General features: G+C 33.9%; 5 protein-coding genes and 1 pseudogene across 5 annotated transcripts; 3 read left to right on the top strand and 3 right to left on the bottom strand.

The window, feature by feature from the left end:
• Nucleotides 1–481: 481 nt before the first annotated feature.
• LOC131621085 (GDSL esterase/lipase At2g04570-like) lies at nucleotides 482–2,283 on the top strand. The gene is made up of 3 exons (XM_058892293.1): nucleotides 482–937; nucleotides 1,344–1,833; nucleotides 1,939–2,283. Exons 1-3 carry the CDS (start codon nucleotides 563–565, stop codon nucleotides 2,133–2,135), a joined length of 1,062 nt encoding a protein of 353 aa, XP_058748276.1. The 5' UTR covers nucleotides 482–562; the 3' UTR covers nucleotides 2,136–2,283.
• Nucleotides 2,284–2,347: 64 nt separating this feature from the next.
• Nucleotides 2,348–4,736, bottom strand: LOC131621084 (transcription termination factor MTEF18, mitochondrial-like). Its single transcript, XM_058892292.1, has one exon. The coding sequence runs from the start codon at nucleotides 4,693–4,695 to the stop codon at nucleotides 2,968–2,970; it is 1,728 nt and encodes a 575-aa protein (XP_058748275.1). The 5' UTR covers nucleotides 4,696–4,736; the 3' UTR covers nucleotides 2,348–2,967.
• Nucleotides 4,737–7,445: 2,709 nt separating this feature from the next.
• On the top strand, nucleotides 7,446–8,398 carry LOC131619588 (GDSL esterase/lipase At2g04570-like). Its single transcript, XM_058890672.1, has 2 exons — nucleotides 7,446–7,758; nucleotides 7,981–8,398. Exons 1-2 carry the CDS (start codon nucleotides 7,446–7,448, stop codon nucleotides 8,175–8,177), a joined length of 510 nt encoding a protein of 169 aa, XP_058746655.1. The 3' UTR covers nucleotides 8,178–8,398.
• Nucleotides 8,399–8,526: 128 nt separating this feature from the next.
• On the bottom strand, nucleotides 8,527–10,718 carry LOC131621086 (uncharacterized). The gene is made up of 2 exons (XM_058892294.1): nucleotides 10,312–10,718; nucleotides 8,527–10,156 (listed from the first exon to the last, which is right to left on the bottom strand). The coding sequence occupies exon 2, from the start codon at nucleotides 10,137–10,139 to the stop codon at nucleotides 8,925–8,927; it is 1,215 nt and encodes a 404-aa protein (XP_058748277.1). The 5' UTR covers nucleotides 10,140–10,156; nucleotides 10,312–10,718; the 3' UTR covers nucleotides 8,527–8,924.
• Nucleotides 10,719–14,341: 3,623 nt separating this feature from the next.
• LOC131619589 (GDSL esterase/lipase At2g04570-like) lies at nucleotides 14,342–15,455 on the top strand (annotated as a pseudogene).
• Nucleotides 15,456–15,821: 366 nt separating this feature from the next.
• On the bottom strand, nucleotides 15,822–18,122 carry LOC131621087 (uncharacterized). The gene is made up of 2 exons (XM_058892295.1): nucleotides 17,697–18,122; nucleotides 15,822–17,525 (listed from the first exon to the last, which is right to left on the bottom strand). The coding sequence occupies exons 1-2, from the start codon at nucleotides 18,041–18,043 to the stop codon at nucleotides 16,304–16,306; spliced, it is 1,569 nt and encodes a 522-aa protein (XP_058748278.1). The 5' UTR covers nucleotides 18,044–18,122; the 3' UTR covers nucleotides 15,822–16,303.
• Between the last annotated feature and the right edge of the window lie 450 nt (nucleotides 18,123–18,572).

Here is an 18,572-nt window from a genome sequence, read left to right on the forward strand (position 1 = left end):
ACTAAATTAAAAAACAATTTAGACCTATCAAAATCAACCAACTCAAGTTAATGCAGTATAATTATATTAGATTTTGTTTTTTTATTATTTAAATTTGTTAACTTTTGAGTAATTTATATTTATTAACCTAAGTTATAAATTTTTAAAAAGAAAAACTAAAATTGAAATATGATATTGAAAGTGCTCTAAATTACTCAAGAGCATTTAATTGAGATGGTAAATATCCCTTTTAACTTAACCAGAGATTCTAGATTTGAATCCAATATTGAACATGGAACACTGTTAAATCTCTTAAATTAAAAGATAAGTCTATGTACCTACAAGCAAAAGATACTTGGTTTATTAAAAAAAAAAAATCTGCAGAAAAACTTACATTCCCACCGCAAAACAGGTTTGTCTATGCAATTTATGATCCAACAACTTATTCACCCAATTTTCAAAAGCTCAAACTTCCATAAATATACATACTCCTAACCAATATTTATTTCATCACAAGTCACACCTCTTCAACCCCCCACACACACTCCATACTCACGTACTCAAAAAAATCAACCAACACAACATGGAACTGCAATCAAACCTACTAGCATTATTATTTTCACTTCACATTTTCTGTCTCATTTTGATCAAGGCCAATGCAAAGGTTCCGGCAATTATCGTGTTCGGCGACTCCTCCGTTGACGCCGGGAACAACAACTTTATTCCGACAGTTGCACGGAGCAATTTTCAACCGTATGGACGTGACTTCCTGGGCGGTAAAGCCACCGGAAGATTCTCGAATGGGAGAATACCGACTGATTTCATATCAGAAGCTTTTGGTATAAAGGAATATGTGCCTGCATACTTGGATCCTAAGAATAATATTTCAGATTTTGCAACTGGTGTCAGTTTTGCTTCTGCTGCTACTGGTTATGATAATGCAACTTCTGCTGTACTTGTAAGTTCATATAGTCTTTCAATTTTGTTTCCTACTATAGCAAAAATCTTAGATCCCACTATAAGTTCTTGATTTCCATTTTACTAGCTAGTTCATTTCCTTTTCTGTCACTTCTCTGCTTCTCTCTCTCTCATAAGAAAATTGAAATGATTTTCTTGTTTCATAAATTTTGAAAAAAACAAATTTAAATCTAACTTATGATCTATACTAGCACATAGGACTCAAAAATTATCACAGATAAACTAAGACTAAGTAGGGTCTTATAAAATATTATCACAGCTAAATTTTGGTAAAATAGAGCCTTGATTGGTTTTGCTTAAGTAAAATTGCGACTAATCTACACAGTGCTTCAAAAAAACATGAGATGACTCTGATAATAATGCAAACTATATGATATTTAATACAGGGTGTGATACCACTATGGAAGCAATTAGAGTATTACAAACAATACCAAAAGAATCTAACTGCATATCTTGGTGAAGCCAAAGCAAAAGAGAGCATTTCTGAATCGTTACACCTTATGAGTATGGGAACAAATGATTTTCTAGAGAATTACTATACCATGCCTGGTAGGGCATCACAATACACAATTCAACAGTACCAGACTTTTCTAGCTGGAATCGCCGAGAATTTCATAAGGAGTCTCTATGGTCTTGGTGCTAGGAAGATTTCCCTAGGAGGGTTACCTCCCATGGGATGCTTGCCATTGGAGAGAACTACTAATTTTATGGGTCAGAATGGTTGTGTTGCAAACTACAATAACATAGCACTTGAATTCAATGGTAAACTCCAGAATATAACTACTAAGCTCAACCAGGAACTCCCTGGACTGAAGTTGTTGTTTTCAAATCCATATCACATTATGTTGCACATCATAAAAAAACCTGAACTCTACGGTATGCTACTGAAGCAGATAATCTACTTAACGTTTCTCTATACATATATATTACAATTATGAAACATATTATTATTAATTTAATTTGTTTTTGTTTTGATCACAGGGTTTGAATCGGCCTCAGTGGCATGTTGTGCTACTGGAATGTTCGAGATGGGTTATGCATGCAGCAGGGGAAGCATGTTCAGTTGTTCTGATGCTTCCAAATTTGTGTTTTGGGATTCTTTTCATCCCACGGAAAAAACGAATAGTATTGTTGCAAAGTATGTGGTGGAGCATGTGTTAGCTCAACTTTTAGAATAAATAGTATTGCTTGTGGAAATTTATGAATTGTAAGGTTACCACTTTTAGATGTTCACCAGTATGGTTTTCTGCATGTCGATGTGTGTGTATAAATATATATATATGTGTGGACTAATATATAGGTCTCCTTTGTGTATTCATCTTCATATATGTGTTCTATATAAATAGGTAGCATGTTCTGTTCAAGTTTATAAATCTAAAGCTATGTTTTGAGGGTGAAAATTGTATTTGCATAGACTAAAAATTGGTGGAAATGTTAAAACATAAATACTTAAATATATAAAAATACACAAAAAGAAAGAAACAGACATATTTTATAATTAAATAACTAAAGTACATGCAATAAATTTAAAGAGAAAAAAAAGACATAACAGGATTGAACTAAAAATAAGAATAACATAACAATTGTTTGTGAGTATGAATATAATAGAATGAAGAACATAATTGTACCCTTAAATGGGGTGTGAATTGACATTTATTCCAAAAAAAATACAAGGGTTCTGAAAAAATGGATTTGAGAAATTTTGCTCCAAAACCATAATAACAAATAGATAGCAGTTTGAGTCTCATTAAACACTGTTGGTGACAGCGGCTCACAACCCCATTGCTTCGCGCTTAACCCTACTACCACTACATTACTATGCTATAATGCGCTATTGACAACATAGACTAAGATTATTTCTTTTGAGTAAGAAAACTAAGTGACAATAAGTGCTTGATTGATTCTCATTAAGCAGATGAGAAATAATCCTAAAACAAAACCAAAATTTAACCAAAGTGCAAGATTTAGCCAAGCATGTATTTAGATCTCACCTAAACTTGTAAGGAGCGGTTAATTCTTAAATTCTTTAGATAAACTGTTTATAGTTTGCCAAGCTGTTGGACCTTCAGGATGCGTATTCACAAAGAGTTCTAGAAACTGTTTCTCAGAAGGTGTAATTATGGTACTCAAGTATAACTCGCGATTTATAACATTCCTCTTCTTCAACCACTTGTACATTGCAAATCTTGCAAATATTTTGTCCAAATTATGGAAAAAATACCTTGAATATCTCGCGAGAAACTCTATCGGGTAACCTAAAGTGTTTTTTAAGAAATCAATCTTCTTTTGCATTACAGTTTTCCTAATGCTCAGAATCCCAGGAACTCGCTTTACCATTCCAACTACAGTGTCATATTCCAAACCAGCTTCAACCAGACAATCAAATCTCTCTTGTAACTTATCACCTTTCCCTTCAAACATCTTCATAGCTATTTCCATCTCCTCAGAGTTATCATTATACCCCAGTTTCCGCAAGAAACTTGTTTTCCCCAAATGCAGGTCATAGTAGAACTCATTTTTATCCTTCTTCTGCTTCAGTTTTACAGCCAAACTAAAAAATTCTAACGGATCATCCTGTATCATTTCACGTAAATCACCTTTTCCAACTCCTAACTCTTTAGACATAGTTGTATGACCTTTTATTGAATGTTTGCTAAGGATGTGCATGTAGTTATACAAAACACGAGTAGTCTCTTCTTGTTCCATTCGAATATTATACATAAAAGCAATCACCGACATCAAATTTTTCATACGCCGACTTGACAATATATCAGGATGCTCTCGAAAACAAAAACAAATCTCATTCACGTCAAGACCCAACTTAACCAACCGGCCTATAACCAAATACATCCTCTTTCCTAAACCCTCCAATAACAATTTCGGATCCGCCTTAAACAAATCATACATTGGCTTCTCCGAACATCCCCCTTGACGAAAAAACTCTATACTATCAATAATCGCTTTCCATCTATATGTTCTCGAGGGCCACATACAATTCACAAACCATCCGATATCAATCCCAATTCTCTTCAACCAATCAAGAACAACAACAAATTGAGGATCAACCTCGTCGCCAACTAAAAGCAATGGACAACAAACAAACAGCTTCGCAACAGAAGATTTACTCAACCCCAAATTCTCATAACTCTCAAATTTCTTCGACAAAACGCCACTCCCATACCCAAAAACCTCTCTTGCTTCTCTATAAATCTTCCACATCCTATTCCTCGGAACCCCGTGAATAAACAAAACATGAAAATTATCAACCAAAAGACTATCATCACGAAGAAAAAACAAATCTTTAGGCAAAAGTAAGTTCAATTCCCTGGGATGAATCCCTATACTCTCTAAAAAGGGTTCAAATTCATTAATAGGGTGATACATAAGATACCTTCTGAGAGCCCGAGGAAAATCAAAAGCATAGTGTCTGTTGTATACTCTGACTCTGGAGATGAGTTGATGAATGAAATGCGGAGAATTTTTGGCGATAAATTCAGCGTCTATGAAAGTGTAACATTGAGTGTTGTAAAGGTATTCTTGTAGGGCATGCTGTGCTTCGATTTTTGTGTAGGGTTTGATGCGAATTGGAGGTGGCGAAGAAGGAGCGCGAACAATGGCGGAATTTGAACAGCGGGGTTGTGAAGGTTTGAGAGAGATTGAAGAGATAGGGTTTTGGGGTGTGGAAGGGTTGAAGAGAAGAGGGAGGTTTAGATTATGCAGAAGCGAAGGGGTTACCATTGGGAACACAAGCGTAGAAGAAAGACAAAAGATAAGGATGTTTGTTTATGTTAAAAGGAGATTCAAATGTGTGGGAAATTAAATTTTAAAGTTTAACGAACCCAAGTGTAAAATTGTTTTATATTTAGTTATTATTCAATAAAAAATTATTAAAATGTAAATTACGGATGGCAATCGGCAGACTTTGAATAAGATACTCCTGTATAGATATGGCAACAAAATTCATACATGCGGGTATCCACCCGAATTCGTTCCGAAGTTGACAGAGAAAATCTGCTTTGGTTGGGTTTGAATTCGGGTTTAGATTTTTTCCGATTACAAAATATGGTAAGGGAACACTAGTACCCATCCCAAACTCGTTTTCGAATCCGCCCCGTTTATTTCATTATATACATTATTATTTATTTTTAATAAATTATAATATTAAATATGTGGTCAATGTTTTAATAATTTGATTTATATTTATTATTTAAAATATTTGAAATGTATCTATAGAATATTTTGAGATTATTTTATTTTATCATTTATAATGTAATTTAATTTTTGAAAAAATAAATATTTCAATTAAAAAATTGATTTTATTAAATGGATGGTGGAGGGGCGAGGTACCCAAACCAACCCGAATCCGTTTGGAACGGGTTTGGGTTTTAATTTTTCATTCCTGTTTGGGTTTGGGGCGGGAAACGGCGATTGTTTAGGAACTCGGGTTTGGGGAGGTAAAAATCGTCCTCGACCCGTCCCGTTGTCAACTTTAGCACTTATACCCGTGCCCGGTGGATACGTAAATACATGTATCCTTAACTATTACCTACATTTTTAATTAGAAAGATAAATAGATCAATTATAAAATATTATAATATTATTTTAAAATTTTAAGAACACTAAAAATATTTAAAAAAATATTTTGTGGAATTATAAAATAAATAAATGCATATCTTAAATATGTAATAGTTTAGTATTGAAATTGTTTTAAAATTCATAGACATACATTTTTATAAAATAAGATATATTAAAATATATAAATATATAAAGTGTGCGAGTATGGGGATGATTAGGTACTAAGGTGCCCATACTCGTACTTATACCTTCATATTTTAGTGAATAATTACCTGAGCTCATGTCGGTTGGGGAGACAAAACAGGTCATGCACCTAGTCCCGCGTCTGCCCCACCTTATACCCGTCAAAAAAAGCGGTGCGAGCAAGTCCGCCAAGTCTAAATGGGCCTAAAAATCAAGCCCGTCCCACCTAAATGGGCCTAAAACTATAGCATTTTCATAGCACAATAATAAAAGAGTGTGCATCAAAATGCGTTGATCAGTTAACGACGATCTCCTTTGTTTCTATATAAACATCGACTTTCGAGTTGACAACGATTTTTTCCCGTTCATAGGTCCAGGCACCAACCCTTGAGTCGGTGACGACCGATCTTTTAAGTCTAAGCATCAACCCTTGAGTTGGCGAAAACCTATCTTTTAAGTCTAAGCACCGACCTTCGGGTTGGCGACAAGCTTTCTTTACCTCTAAGCATCGACCTTCGGGTTGATGACAACCTATATTTACGTCAAGCACTGACCTTCAGGTTGGCGATGACATGTATTTACGTCTAAGCACGACCTTCAGGTTGGCGGCGACCTGTCTTTACGTCTAAGCACCGACACTTGAGTTGGCGACGACCTACCTTTTAAGTCTAAGCACCGACCTTCGAGTTGATAACAACATGTCTTTACGTCTAAGCACCAACCTTTGGGTTGGAAACGACTTTTCTTTTAGATCTAAGCATCAACTTACAAGTTGACGACGATCCTTTCTTGTTTTTTAGATCTAAGCATCAACTCACGAGTTGACAACAATCTTTCCTTGTTTGATCTAAGCATCAACTCACGAGTTGACGACGATCTTACGCCCTATCCCGATCTAGAAGTTTTCTTAATTCTTCTATATTTCTTTGCATACCTTGATGGACAAAATTTTGGGTCTTTTCATATTTAATCATCTTCCACCACAATTACATGAAGACTGACGTCACTTATGCTCTTGGGTTAAAGGTGATTAAATAGGGGTTGTTGTCGTACTTAAAATTTTGCCCGCGTGTTTTTTACGATCTTATCTTTAAGAGCATTTCAAAAGAAAAAATCAAAAAAAATGTATGAGTAAGTCAACTCAACTGGTAGCTGTAGGGACATCAGGTGCAGTGTCGTAGGTTTGAACTCTATTGTATTCTTTTTTATTTATTATTTTTTTATTAAAAGGTCAAAAAAGTCAAATGTTACTTTTTGAAGTATTTAAATATTATTTTCTTTTTTTAATAGACTTTTTTTATCCATTTTTAATCATAAAATAATATAAAAATCACAAAAAAATATAAAAAAATCATAATCTTTCTTGATTTTTCATCCATATTTCTATTTGATCACACTTAAATTTTCACAGTTAAATTGTGGCTAAATAAGATATCATAAAATTTTTGTCGCTGTTAAACTTTAGTGAAATAGGGACTTGATTGGTTTTGCCATAAGAAACCCGCGACTAACTACGCAGAGTTCCCAAAATCATGAAAAAAAAACAGATAATAATGCAAAATACTCCCTTCGTCCTAAATTATAAGACATTAATGATTAATTGGGATTGTAAATAATAGAAGGTATATTAGGCAAAAAAAATCATTAATGATTATTTGGGATTGTAAAGTGACTTATAAGATATTTTTGACAAAGTGACTTGTAATTTTGGGAAGAAAAAAAGAGAGTATATGATACCAAAAGAATTAGATTACTACAAACAATACCAAAAGAATCTAACTGCAGGTGAAACCAAAGCAAAAGAGAGCATTCCTAAATCATTATACCTTATGAGCATTGGAACAAATAATTTCCTAGAGAATTACTATACCATGCCTGGAATTGCGGAGAATTTCATAAGGAGTCTCTATGGTCTTGGTGCTAGGAAGATTTCCCTAGGAGGGTTACCTCCCATGGGATGCTTGCCATTGGAGAGAACTACAAATTTTATGGGTCAGAATGGTTGTGTTGCAAACTACAATAACATAGCACTTGAATTCAATGGTAAACTCCAGAATATAACTACTAAGCTCAATCAGGAACTCCCTGGACTAAAGTTGTTGTTTTCAAATCCATATCACATTATGTTGCACATCATAAAAAAAAAACTGAACTCTACAGTATGCTACTGCATCAGATTATCTAGTTTACCACTTTTTCATACACATATATTACAGTTATGAAACATGTTATTATAAATTTGATTTGTCTTTCTTTTGATCACAGGTTTGAATCAGACTCAGTGGCATGTTGTGCCTACTGGAATGTTCGAGATGGGTTATGCATGCAGTAGGGGCGGCATGTTCAGTTGTTCTGATGCTTCCAAATTCGTGTTTTGGGACTCTTTTCATCCCACAGAGAAAACAAATATTATTGTTGCAAAGTATGTGGTGGAGCATGTGCTAGCACAGCTTTTAGAATAAATAGTATTACTTGTGGAAATTTATGTATTATAATTGTAATCTCACCAGTTTTAGATGTTCACCAATATGGTTTTCTGTGATGATATATGTGTGTAAGAATGTTAATACAGCACATCCATTATAAAATGTGTTGATGTTTAGAATAATTAGTCATTTTGTATGGACTAATATATAGGTCTCCTTTGTGTATTCATCTTCATATATATGTTCTATATAAATAGGTAGCATGTTATGTTCAAGTTTATAAATCTAAAGCTATGTTTTGGAGGGTGAAAATTGTATTTGCATAGACTAAAAATTGGTGTAAATGTTAAAACATAAACACTTTAAAATATAAAATACACAAAAAGAAAGAAACAGACATATTTAATAATTAAATTACCAAAGTACATGTAATAAAACTTAAATAGAGAGAAAAAATACATAACAGGATTGAGAAATTTTGCTCCAAAACCATAATAACAAAGAGACAGCAGGTTGGGCCTCAACAAACACTGTTGGTGACAGCGGCTCACAACCCAATTGATTTGTGCTTAACACTACTACCGCTACATTATTCGGCTATAATGCGCTATTGACAACATAGACTAAGATTATTTCTTGAGTCAGAAAACAGCGACGATAAGTGCTCGATTGATTCTCTTTTAGCTGATGAGAAAATAATCCTTAAACAAAACCAAAATGGAACCAAAGTGCAAGGTTTAGCCAAGCCTGTATTTACATCTCAACTAAACTTATAAGGTGCGGTTAATTCTTAAATTTGTCAGATAAACTGTTTATAGCTTGCCAAGTCGTTGGACCTTCAGGATGCTTATTCACAAACATTTCTAGAAACCGTTTCTCAGAAGTTGCAAATATGGTAGTGAGGGATAGCTCGGGATTTATATCAGTCCTCTTCTTCAACCACTCATACATTGCAAATCTTGCATACATTTGGTCCAAGTTATTGGTAAAATACGTTGGATATCCCACGAGAGCTTCTATTGGGAAACCTAAAGTGTTTTTTAAGAAATCAATCTTCTTTAGCATTAGAGTTTTCCTAACGTTCAGAACCCCAGGAACTCGCTTTACCATTTCGACTACAGTGTCATAATCCAAACCAGCTTCAATCAGACAATCAAATCTCTCTTGTAACTTATCACCTTTCCCTATAAACATCTTCATAGCTATTTCCATCTCCTCAGAGTTATCATTATATCCCAGTTTCTGCAAGAAACTTGTTTTCTCAAAATAACTATGCGGGTCATAGTAGAATTTATCTATATCCCTCTTTTGCTTCTGTTTTAAAGCCGAACTAAAAAATTTTAACGGATCATCCTGGATCATTTCACATAAATCACCTTCTCGAACTCCCAACTCTTTAGACATAGTTGTATAACCTTTTATCGAAAGTTTGCTAAGTTCATGCATGTAGTTATACAAAACATGAGCAATAGCATCTTGGTCCATTCGAATATTATACATAAAAGCAATCACAAACATCAAATTTTTCATACGCGGACTTGACAACACATCAGGATGCTCTCTGAAACAAGAACAAATCTCATCCACGTCAAGACCCGACTTAATCAACCGACCTACAACCAAATATGTCCTCTTTCCTAAACCATTCAACAACAATTTAGGATCCGCCGTAAACAAATCATACATTTCTTTCTCAGAATATCCCCCTTGACGAAAAAACTCTATACTATCAATAATCTCTTTCCATATATATGTTCTCGGGGGCCACATACAATTGACAAACCATCCGATATCAATCCCAATTCTCTTCAACCGATCAAGAACAACAACAAATTGACGATCAACCTCGTCGCCAACTAAAAGCAATGGACGACAAACAAACAGCTTCACAACAGAAGATTTACTCAACCCCAAATTCTCATAACTCTCAAATTTCTTCGACAAAACGCCACTCCCATACCCAAAAACCTCTCTTGCTTCTCTATAAATCTTCCCCATCCTATTCCTCGGAACCCCTTGATTAAACAAAACATGAAAATTATCAACCAAAACACTATCGTCACTAAGAAAAAACAAATCTTTAGGCAGATGTAACTTCAATTCCCTTTGCTCAATCCCTATACTCTCTAAAAACGGTTCAAATTCATTAATAGGGTGAAGCATAAGATACCTTCTTACAGCCCGAGTAAAATCATGGTCTCTGATGTTGATTCCGACTCTGAAGATAAGCGAATTGATAAAATGCGGAGAGTTTTTGGAGATAAAATCTGCATCTATGAAACTGTAACCTCGAGTGTTGACAAGGTAATCACGTAGGGCACGCCGTGCTTGGATTTTTGGGCCGCGTGAGATGCGAATCGGAGGTGGCGGAGAAGGAGCGGGAACAGTGGCGGAATGTGAACAGCGAGGTTGTGAGGGTTTGAGAGAGATTGAAGAGATAGGGTTTTGGGGTGTGGAAGGGTTGAAGAGAAGAGGGAGGTTTAGATTATGCAGAAGCGAAAGGGTTACCATTGGGAACAAAAACGTAAAATTATTACAGGTAACTTTTTTTCTATTCTAAAATGCATATTTAAAATTGGAAGGGAGTTACTTAAGTTCTAAAGTAGATGTTTGCTCAATGGATATATAGTAAAATTTTGGCAGCAAGAACTACATTTAAATTTGCAACATCAGCTTTGTCCGTAGAAATCTCATAAAAAATATTAGAAAAAATATCAACATGTATAGTAGCTTCAATTTCAACACAAACTAAAAATCGAATAAAATAAAATAACGATTCTAAAAAAAAAATTCAAAATACGAAAAATTAGAAAGAAACAAATCAAATCAAATAGAAAAAAAATTGTGATTTGGAGAGTCAAATTCTCTTAAAAGTCCTTTCAAAGGAAGTACTGTTAGTTTATTTTTTTTCAATTTTTTTTGGAAAAAAATCGGAGCAATTCGAGAAAGTCGTTTATAAAGTCACCTTAAAGGTTGAGATACTTACCACTATACCACAACCGTGAAAATCAACAAGCGCAATTAATACTATCAGAAATATGCTTCTAATTTCCGAATTAAGCAAACGAATAAAGCATACGCGAATTAAGCAAACACGACTTAATCTAACGGAAATTAACAAAAAAGCTACGCTAAAGTAACAAATTAAGCAATTGAATCATCAACTCTCCTCTATGAAATAAAAAAATTAAGCAATTGAAACTCAAAGAGAAGAATTTAAAAGAAATTAAATTGAATTGGAAAATATGAAAACCTCAAAGTTTGATGGAGACACGATTACAGCAAATTAACCTTAGGTGGTTAATTCAATCCTAATTATGAAGTTTGTCTAAATAGAATAAGGAAAATCGGACCCTAATAGCAACCGACCCATAAAACATAAAAACAAGCCTAAAACTAATTATTTTCTTTAGCCTGAAACAAAAATACATAATTCAACTCTGCTACACTCCGAATTGGTTTTTGGCTTCAACACAAAACTTGTAGCTTATCCTCTCATCTTTCTAACTCATATTATAACGCGTCAAATAGCATCTCCTAGCTCAAGTTATGACTTGCACAGCGAGAAGGTATCAAATTACTGCTTATTCATAAAATAAGTAACGAAATTAAAATAAAAGTAGAAATAAAGTAAACTTAAGAAACACAATAGTAAAAATAACATAGGAAATTATAGAATTGTCGTGGAATAATAGTAAAAGAGTGTGCATCAAAATGTGTTGATCCGTTGACGACAATCTCCTTTGTCTCTATCTAAGCATCGACTTTCGAGTTGACGACGATCTTTTTTCGTTCGTAGGTCCAGGCACTGACCCTTGAGTTGGTGATGGCCTATCTTTTAAGTCTAAGCACCGACCTTCGAGTTGGCGAAGATCTTTCTTTACGTTTAAGCACCGATCTTTGGGTTGGCAACAACCTATATTTATGTCTAAGCACCGACCTTCGGGTTAGCGATAACCTATATTTACGTCTAAGCACCAACCTTCAGGCTGGCGACGACTTGTCTTTACGTCTAAGCATCAACCCTTGAATTGGCGACGACTTATCTTTTAAGTCTAAGCACTGACCTTTGGGTTGACGACGACCTGTCTTTACCTCTAAGCACCAACATTTGAATTGGCGACGACCTGTATTTACCTCTAAGCACCAACATTTGAATTGGTGACGACCTGTCTTTTAGATCTAAGCATCAACTTACGAGTTGACGATGATCCTTTCCTGTCTTTTAGATCTAAGCATCAACTCACGAGTTGACAGCGATCCTTTCCTATTTGATATAAGCATCAATTCACGAGTTGATGACAATCTTGTGTCCTATCACGATCTAGATGTTTTCTTAATTCTTCTATATTTCTTTTCATACCTCGATGGACAAAATGTTGGGTCTTTTCAAATTTAATCATCTTCCACCACGTTTACATGAAGATTGATATCACTCATGCTCTCGGGTAAAAGGTGATTAAATAGGGGGCAATATCGTACCTTAAATTTCGCCCGCGTGTTTTTTACTATCTTATTTTTAGGAGCATTTCAAAAGAAAAAAATGTATTTGAGTAAGTCAGCTCAGCTGATAATTATGTAGGGACATCAGACACAGTGCCGTAGGTTTGAACCTTATTGTATTCCTTTATATTTGTTATTTTTTTATTAAAATGTCAAAAAAACTCAATTGTTACTTTTTGAAGTATTTTACTATTATTTTTCTTTTATTTAATAGACTTTTTTTAATTATTATTTTTTATTTTTTATCCATTTTTAATGAAAATAATAATAAAAAATCACAAAAAATCAGAATCTTTCCCGATTTGTCATCATTATTTCTAATTGGTCGCACTTTATCATACTTGCTTTTTAATTGATCGCAAAGTGTCATACTTGTTTAATTGGTCGCATTGTGTCATATTTGTTTATAATTGGTCGCAATGTGTCATATTTGTTTCTAATTGGCTGTGATTTGTCAATATAGGTTTTTACCTTTTTTTATTTGACCTAAAAATTAGTATAAATAAAGTACAATTTTTCACAATAAAAAAATCAAAATAATTTTCTTGGTTCATAAATTTTGAAAAAACAAATTTAAATCTAGCTTATAATCTATAATATGTTGCTAACATACTAACATATATAATAATGAGGACCATCTTTTAAGGCGGATAAGGTGGGCTACCAAACAATGCCTCAAAATTATCATAGTTACATTGTGGTTAAATAAAGTCTCATAAAATATTTGTTGTTGTTAAACTTTGATGAAATAGGGCCTTGATTGGTTTTGCCATAACAAACCCGCGACTAACTACGTAGGGTTTCCAAAAACGTTTCCAAAAACATGAAACGACTTTGATAATAAGACAAAGTGTTAAATAAGTTTTTGGTCCTTATAAATATCTTAAATTTTATTTTTAATCCCTATTAAAAAAATGACATATTTTAGTCCCTACAAAAATTGTATGCATGCAATTTTAGTCCCGGTTATTTTCTAAAATTTTAAAAACTTTTTAATTACCCTTTAATTTTTAAATTTTTGAATAATTTTTTTCATACATGTTTATAATATTGTAAAATATTTATTTACTAAACTTTAGAATTTTATAGAATGAGAAGAATTAAATATGAATTTTTTAAATTTCAAAAGATAATGATAAAAGTAATGAAAATTTCGACTTAGAGTTAGAAATAAAATTTTAAGTTCTTTTTTCAATGAACTTTTTAAAACGTTTTAAACATATTTGCAAAATAATCATTCAAAAATACACATTGATTTAACAGTATTGACTAAAACTACATGCATAATAATTTTGTAGAGACCAAAACCTAGCATTTTTTTTAGACAATATCTCAATCCACCGCATAATAATCTTAGGCACCTGACGAAATTTCATCTTTGTCCATGCTTTCGGAGGTGTGTCTCCGGAAGCATTTTTTTTATTTAACGTTGGATTGTTCCGTAGGTGCATCTACGGAACCGTTTAAACAATGTTAAAAAAAGTTTCGTAAATACACCTACGGAACAAATCAACGTTAAATAAAAAAAAAAGTGTGTTCGAAGATATACCTCCGAAAGCAGAGTTATTTTTGGAAACGCACATGATACGTGAGAACTACCATAGAGTTGGATGAAAGATTGTCTTTTTTTATAGGGAGAAAAACAAAATTTGATATATTATAAGGATAAAAGCATATTTAACCCTGGGGCAAACTATATGATATTTGATGGAGGGTGTGATACCAAGAGAATAGGAGACTACAAACAATACCTAGAGAATTTAACTGCATATCTTGGTGAAACCAAAGCAAAAGAGAGTATTTCTGAATCATTACACCATATGAGCATTGGAAAAATGATTTCCTAGAAAATTACTCTACCATGTAGGGCATCACAATACACAATTCAATAGTACCAAACTTTTCCCTAGGCTATGTTTGGGAGTTTGGAGAGGAGGGGAGGGGAAGGTTTCCAAAAATTAAAAATTAAAAAAATATAGAAAAATATTTGACATTTTTTGAAAAATGATTTTGTTTAGAATGATAAAAGAGTCATTATAATTACTAAATTTTTAATTTTCAGAATACTATAACAACCTAAAAGATATTTGGAAAATTTATGTAAGCCCTTCAAAACCCTCCAAAACCCTCCTTCAATACAATTTTTGAGTTCCCCCATTTTATGGGGTTTTTGGTGTTATGAATAAACTCAAACCCTCCAAAACCCCCTACCCAAAATCTTTTTATCCTTTTCACCTAATTCTTCTTATTTTTTAAAACCCTCCCCTCCCTTCCCCTCCAAACTCCCAAACATAGCCTAGGAGTCTCTATGGTCTTGGTACTAGGAAGATTTCCCTAGGAGGGTTACCTCCCATGGGATGCTTGCCATTAGAAAGAACTACAAATTTTATGGGTTAGAATGGTTGTATTGCAAGCTACAATAACATAGCACTTGAATTCAATGGTAAACTCCAGAATATAACTAATAAGCTCAATCAGGAATTCCCTGGACTGAAATTGTTGTTTTCAAATCCATATCACATTATGTTGCACATCATTAAAAAACACCCGAACTCTACTGTATGCTACTGCATCAGATAATCTAATTTACCACTTTTTTATACACATATAACAATTATGAAACATATCATTATAAATTTAAATTGTATTTCTTTTTATCACAAGGTTTGAATCAGCCTGAGTGGCATGTTGTGCTACTGGAATGTTCGAGATGGGTTATGCATGCAGCAGGTGCAGTGTTCTGATGCTTCCAAATTCGTGTTTTGGGATTCTTTTCATCCCACAGAGAAAACGAATAGTTGCAAAGTGTAAGAATATGGTTTTCTGCGTGTCAATGTGTGCGTATAAAAATATATAAGTGTAAGAATGTTAATACAGCACATCCATTATAAAATGTGCTGATATTTAGAATAATTAGTCATTTTGTATGGACTAATATATAGGTCTCCTTTGTGTATTATTCTTCATATATATGTGCTATATAAATAGGTAGCATGTTGTTTTCAAGTTTATAAATCTAAAGCTATGTTTTGGAGGGTGAAATTTGTATTTGCATAGACTAAAAATTGGTGTAATTGTTAAAACATAAATACTTTAAAATATAAAATACACAAAAAGAAGAAAGAAACAGGCATATTTAATAATTAAATTACCAAAGTACATGTAATAAAACTTAAATAGAGAGAAAAAAGACATAACAGGATTGAATTAAAAATAAGAATAACAAAACAATTGTTTGAGTATGAATATAATAGAATGAAGAACATAATTTTACCCTTAAATGGGGTGTGAATTGACATTTATCCCAAAAAAAATACAAGGGTTCTGAAAAAAGGGATTTGAGAAAATTTGCTCCAAAACCATAATAACAAAGAGACAGCAGGTTGGGCCTCAACAAACACAGTTGGTGACAGCGGCTCACAACCCCATTGCTTCGCACTTAACCCTACTACCGCTACATTATTCGGCTATAATGCGCTATTGACAACATAGACTAAGATTATTTCTTCATTCAGAAAACTAAGTGACGATAAGTGCTTGATTGAATCTCATTTAGCTGAATTGAAAATAATCCTTAAACAAAACCAAAATGAAACCAAAGTAAGTGCAAGGTTTAGCCAAGCCTGTATTTACATCTCAACTAAACTTATAAGGTGCGGTTAATTCTTAAATTTGTCAGATAAACTGTTTATAGCTTGCCAAGTCGTTGGACCTTCAGGATGCTTATTCACAAAGATTTTTAGAAACCGTTTCTCAGGAGATGCAAATATGGTAGCGAGGGATAGCTCGGGATTTATATCAGTCCTCCTCTTCAACCACTCATACATTGCAAATCTTGCATACATTTGGTCCAAGTTATTGGTAAAATACGATGGATATCGATATCCCACGAGAGATTCTATCGGGTAACCTAAAGTGTTTTTTAAGAAATCAATCTTCTTTTGCAATAGAGTTTTCTCAATGCTTAGAATACCAGGAATTCGCTTTACCATTCCAACTACAGTGTTATATTCCAAACCAGCTTCAACCAGACAATCAAATCTCTCTTGTAACTTATCACCTTTCCCTTCAAACCTCTTCATAGCTATTTCCATCTCCTCAGAGTTATCATTATATCCTAGCTTCTGCAAGAAACTTGTTTTCTCCAAATAATTATGCGGGTCATATCTGAATTTATTTATATCTTTCTTTTGCTTCGGTTTTAAAGCCAAACTAAAAAATTCTAACGGATCATCCTGGATCATTTCACATAAATCACCTTCTCGAACTCCCAACTCTTTAGACATAGTTGTATAACCTTTTATCGAAAGTTTGCTAAGTTCATGCATGTAGTTATACAAAACATGAGCAATAGCATCTTGGTCCATTCGAACATTATACATAAAAGAAATCACAAACATCAAATTTGTCATACGCGGACTTGACAACACATCAGGATGCTCTCTGAAACAAGAACAAATCTCATCCACGTCAAGACCGGACTTAATCAACTGACCTACAACCAAATATGTCCTCTTTCCTAAACCATCCAACAACAATTTAGGATCCGCCGTAAACAAATCATACATTTCTTTCTCAGAATATCCCCCTTGACGAAAAAACTCTATATTATCAATAATCGCTTTCCATCTATATGTTCTCGAGGGCAACATACAATTGACAAACCATCCGATATCAATCCCAATTCTCTTCAACCGATCAAGAACAACAACAAATTGAGGATCAACCTCGTCGCCAACTAAAAGCAATGGACGACAAACAAACAGCTTCACAACAGAAGATTTACTCAACCCCAAATTCTCATAACTCTCAAATTTCTTCGACAAAACGCCACTCCCATACCCAAAAACCTCTCTTGCATCTCTATAAATCTTCCACATCCTATTCCTCGGAACCCCGTGATTAAACAAAACATGAAAATTATCAACCAAAACACTATCATCATTAAGAAAAATCAAATCTTTAGGCAGATGTAACTTCAATTCCCTTTGCTCAATCCCTATACTCTCTAAAAACGGTTCAAATTCATTAATAGGGTAATACATAAGATACCTTCTGAGAGCCCGAGGAAAATCAAAAGCATCGTGTCTGTTGTTGACTCTGACTCTGGAGATGAGTTCATCAATGAAATGTGGAGAGTTTTTGGAGATAAAATCTGCATCTATGAAACTGTAACCTCGAGTGTTGACAAGGTAATCACGTAGGGCATGCTTTGCTTCGATTTTTGGGCCGCGTGAGATGCGAATCGGAGGTGGCGGAGAAGGAGCGGGAACAGTGGCGGAATGTGAACAGCGGGGTTGTGAAGGCTTGAGAGAGATTGAGGAGATAGGGTTTTGGAGTGTGGGAGGGTTGAAGAGAAGAGGGAGGTTTAGATTATGCAGAAGCGAAAGGGTTACCATTGGGAACTAAAAGTTAGCAGAGAAACAAGATGAGGTTGTTTGTTTTTGGGAACAGGGTTTAGTGAAGTAGAGATTCAAATGTGTGGGAAATTAAGGTTGGAGAAAAGATTTTATTATAAAAATCCCTTTATAATAAAATAAAAAATATCTTTTTTTTGGTTTACAAGTTGGAAGATAAAGAAAAACTAAAAAACATAATCTTGACACAAAACAAAAATAATACTAGATGAAGGTAATTGACAAATTTGACTATGGAAAGCATCTTGCAACGCTGACGAGTCATGAGATCCGCGACTATGTTGTTGTTTTTAGTAGTGTGTTCAACGAGGACAATCCACTCCTTAGCCAAATTTGTCTAATATGAATAATGAGATCTTGATTTCGGAAGTTAGAAATATCCACCTCTGGGGTGAGAACCTCAGTAGCCATCAAACAATCTGTTTTACACACCAAATATTTAAACCCAAGAGACCACGCATGTTCCAACCCCATGTCCAAAGTCAAAAGTTCTCAGTGAAAGCAGTTTTGG

Source organism: Vicia villosa, linkage group LG7, assembly GCF_029867415.1.
Source record: "Vicia villosa cultivar HV-30 ecotype Madison, WI linkage group LG7, Vvil1.0, whole genome shotgun sequence".
NCBI lineage: Eukaryota > Viridiplantae > Streptophyta > Magnoliopsida > Fabales > Fabaceae > Vicia > Vicia villosa.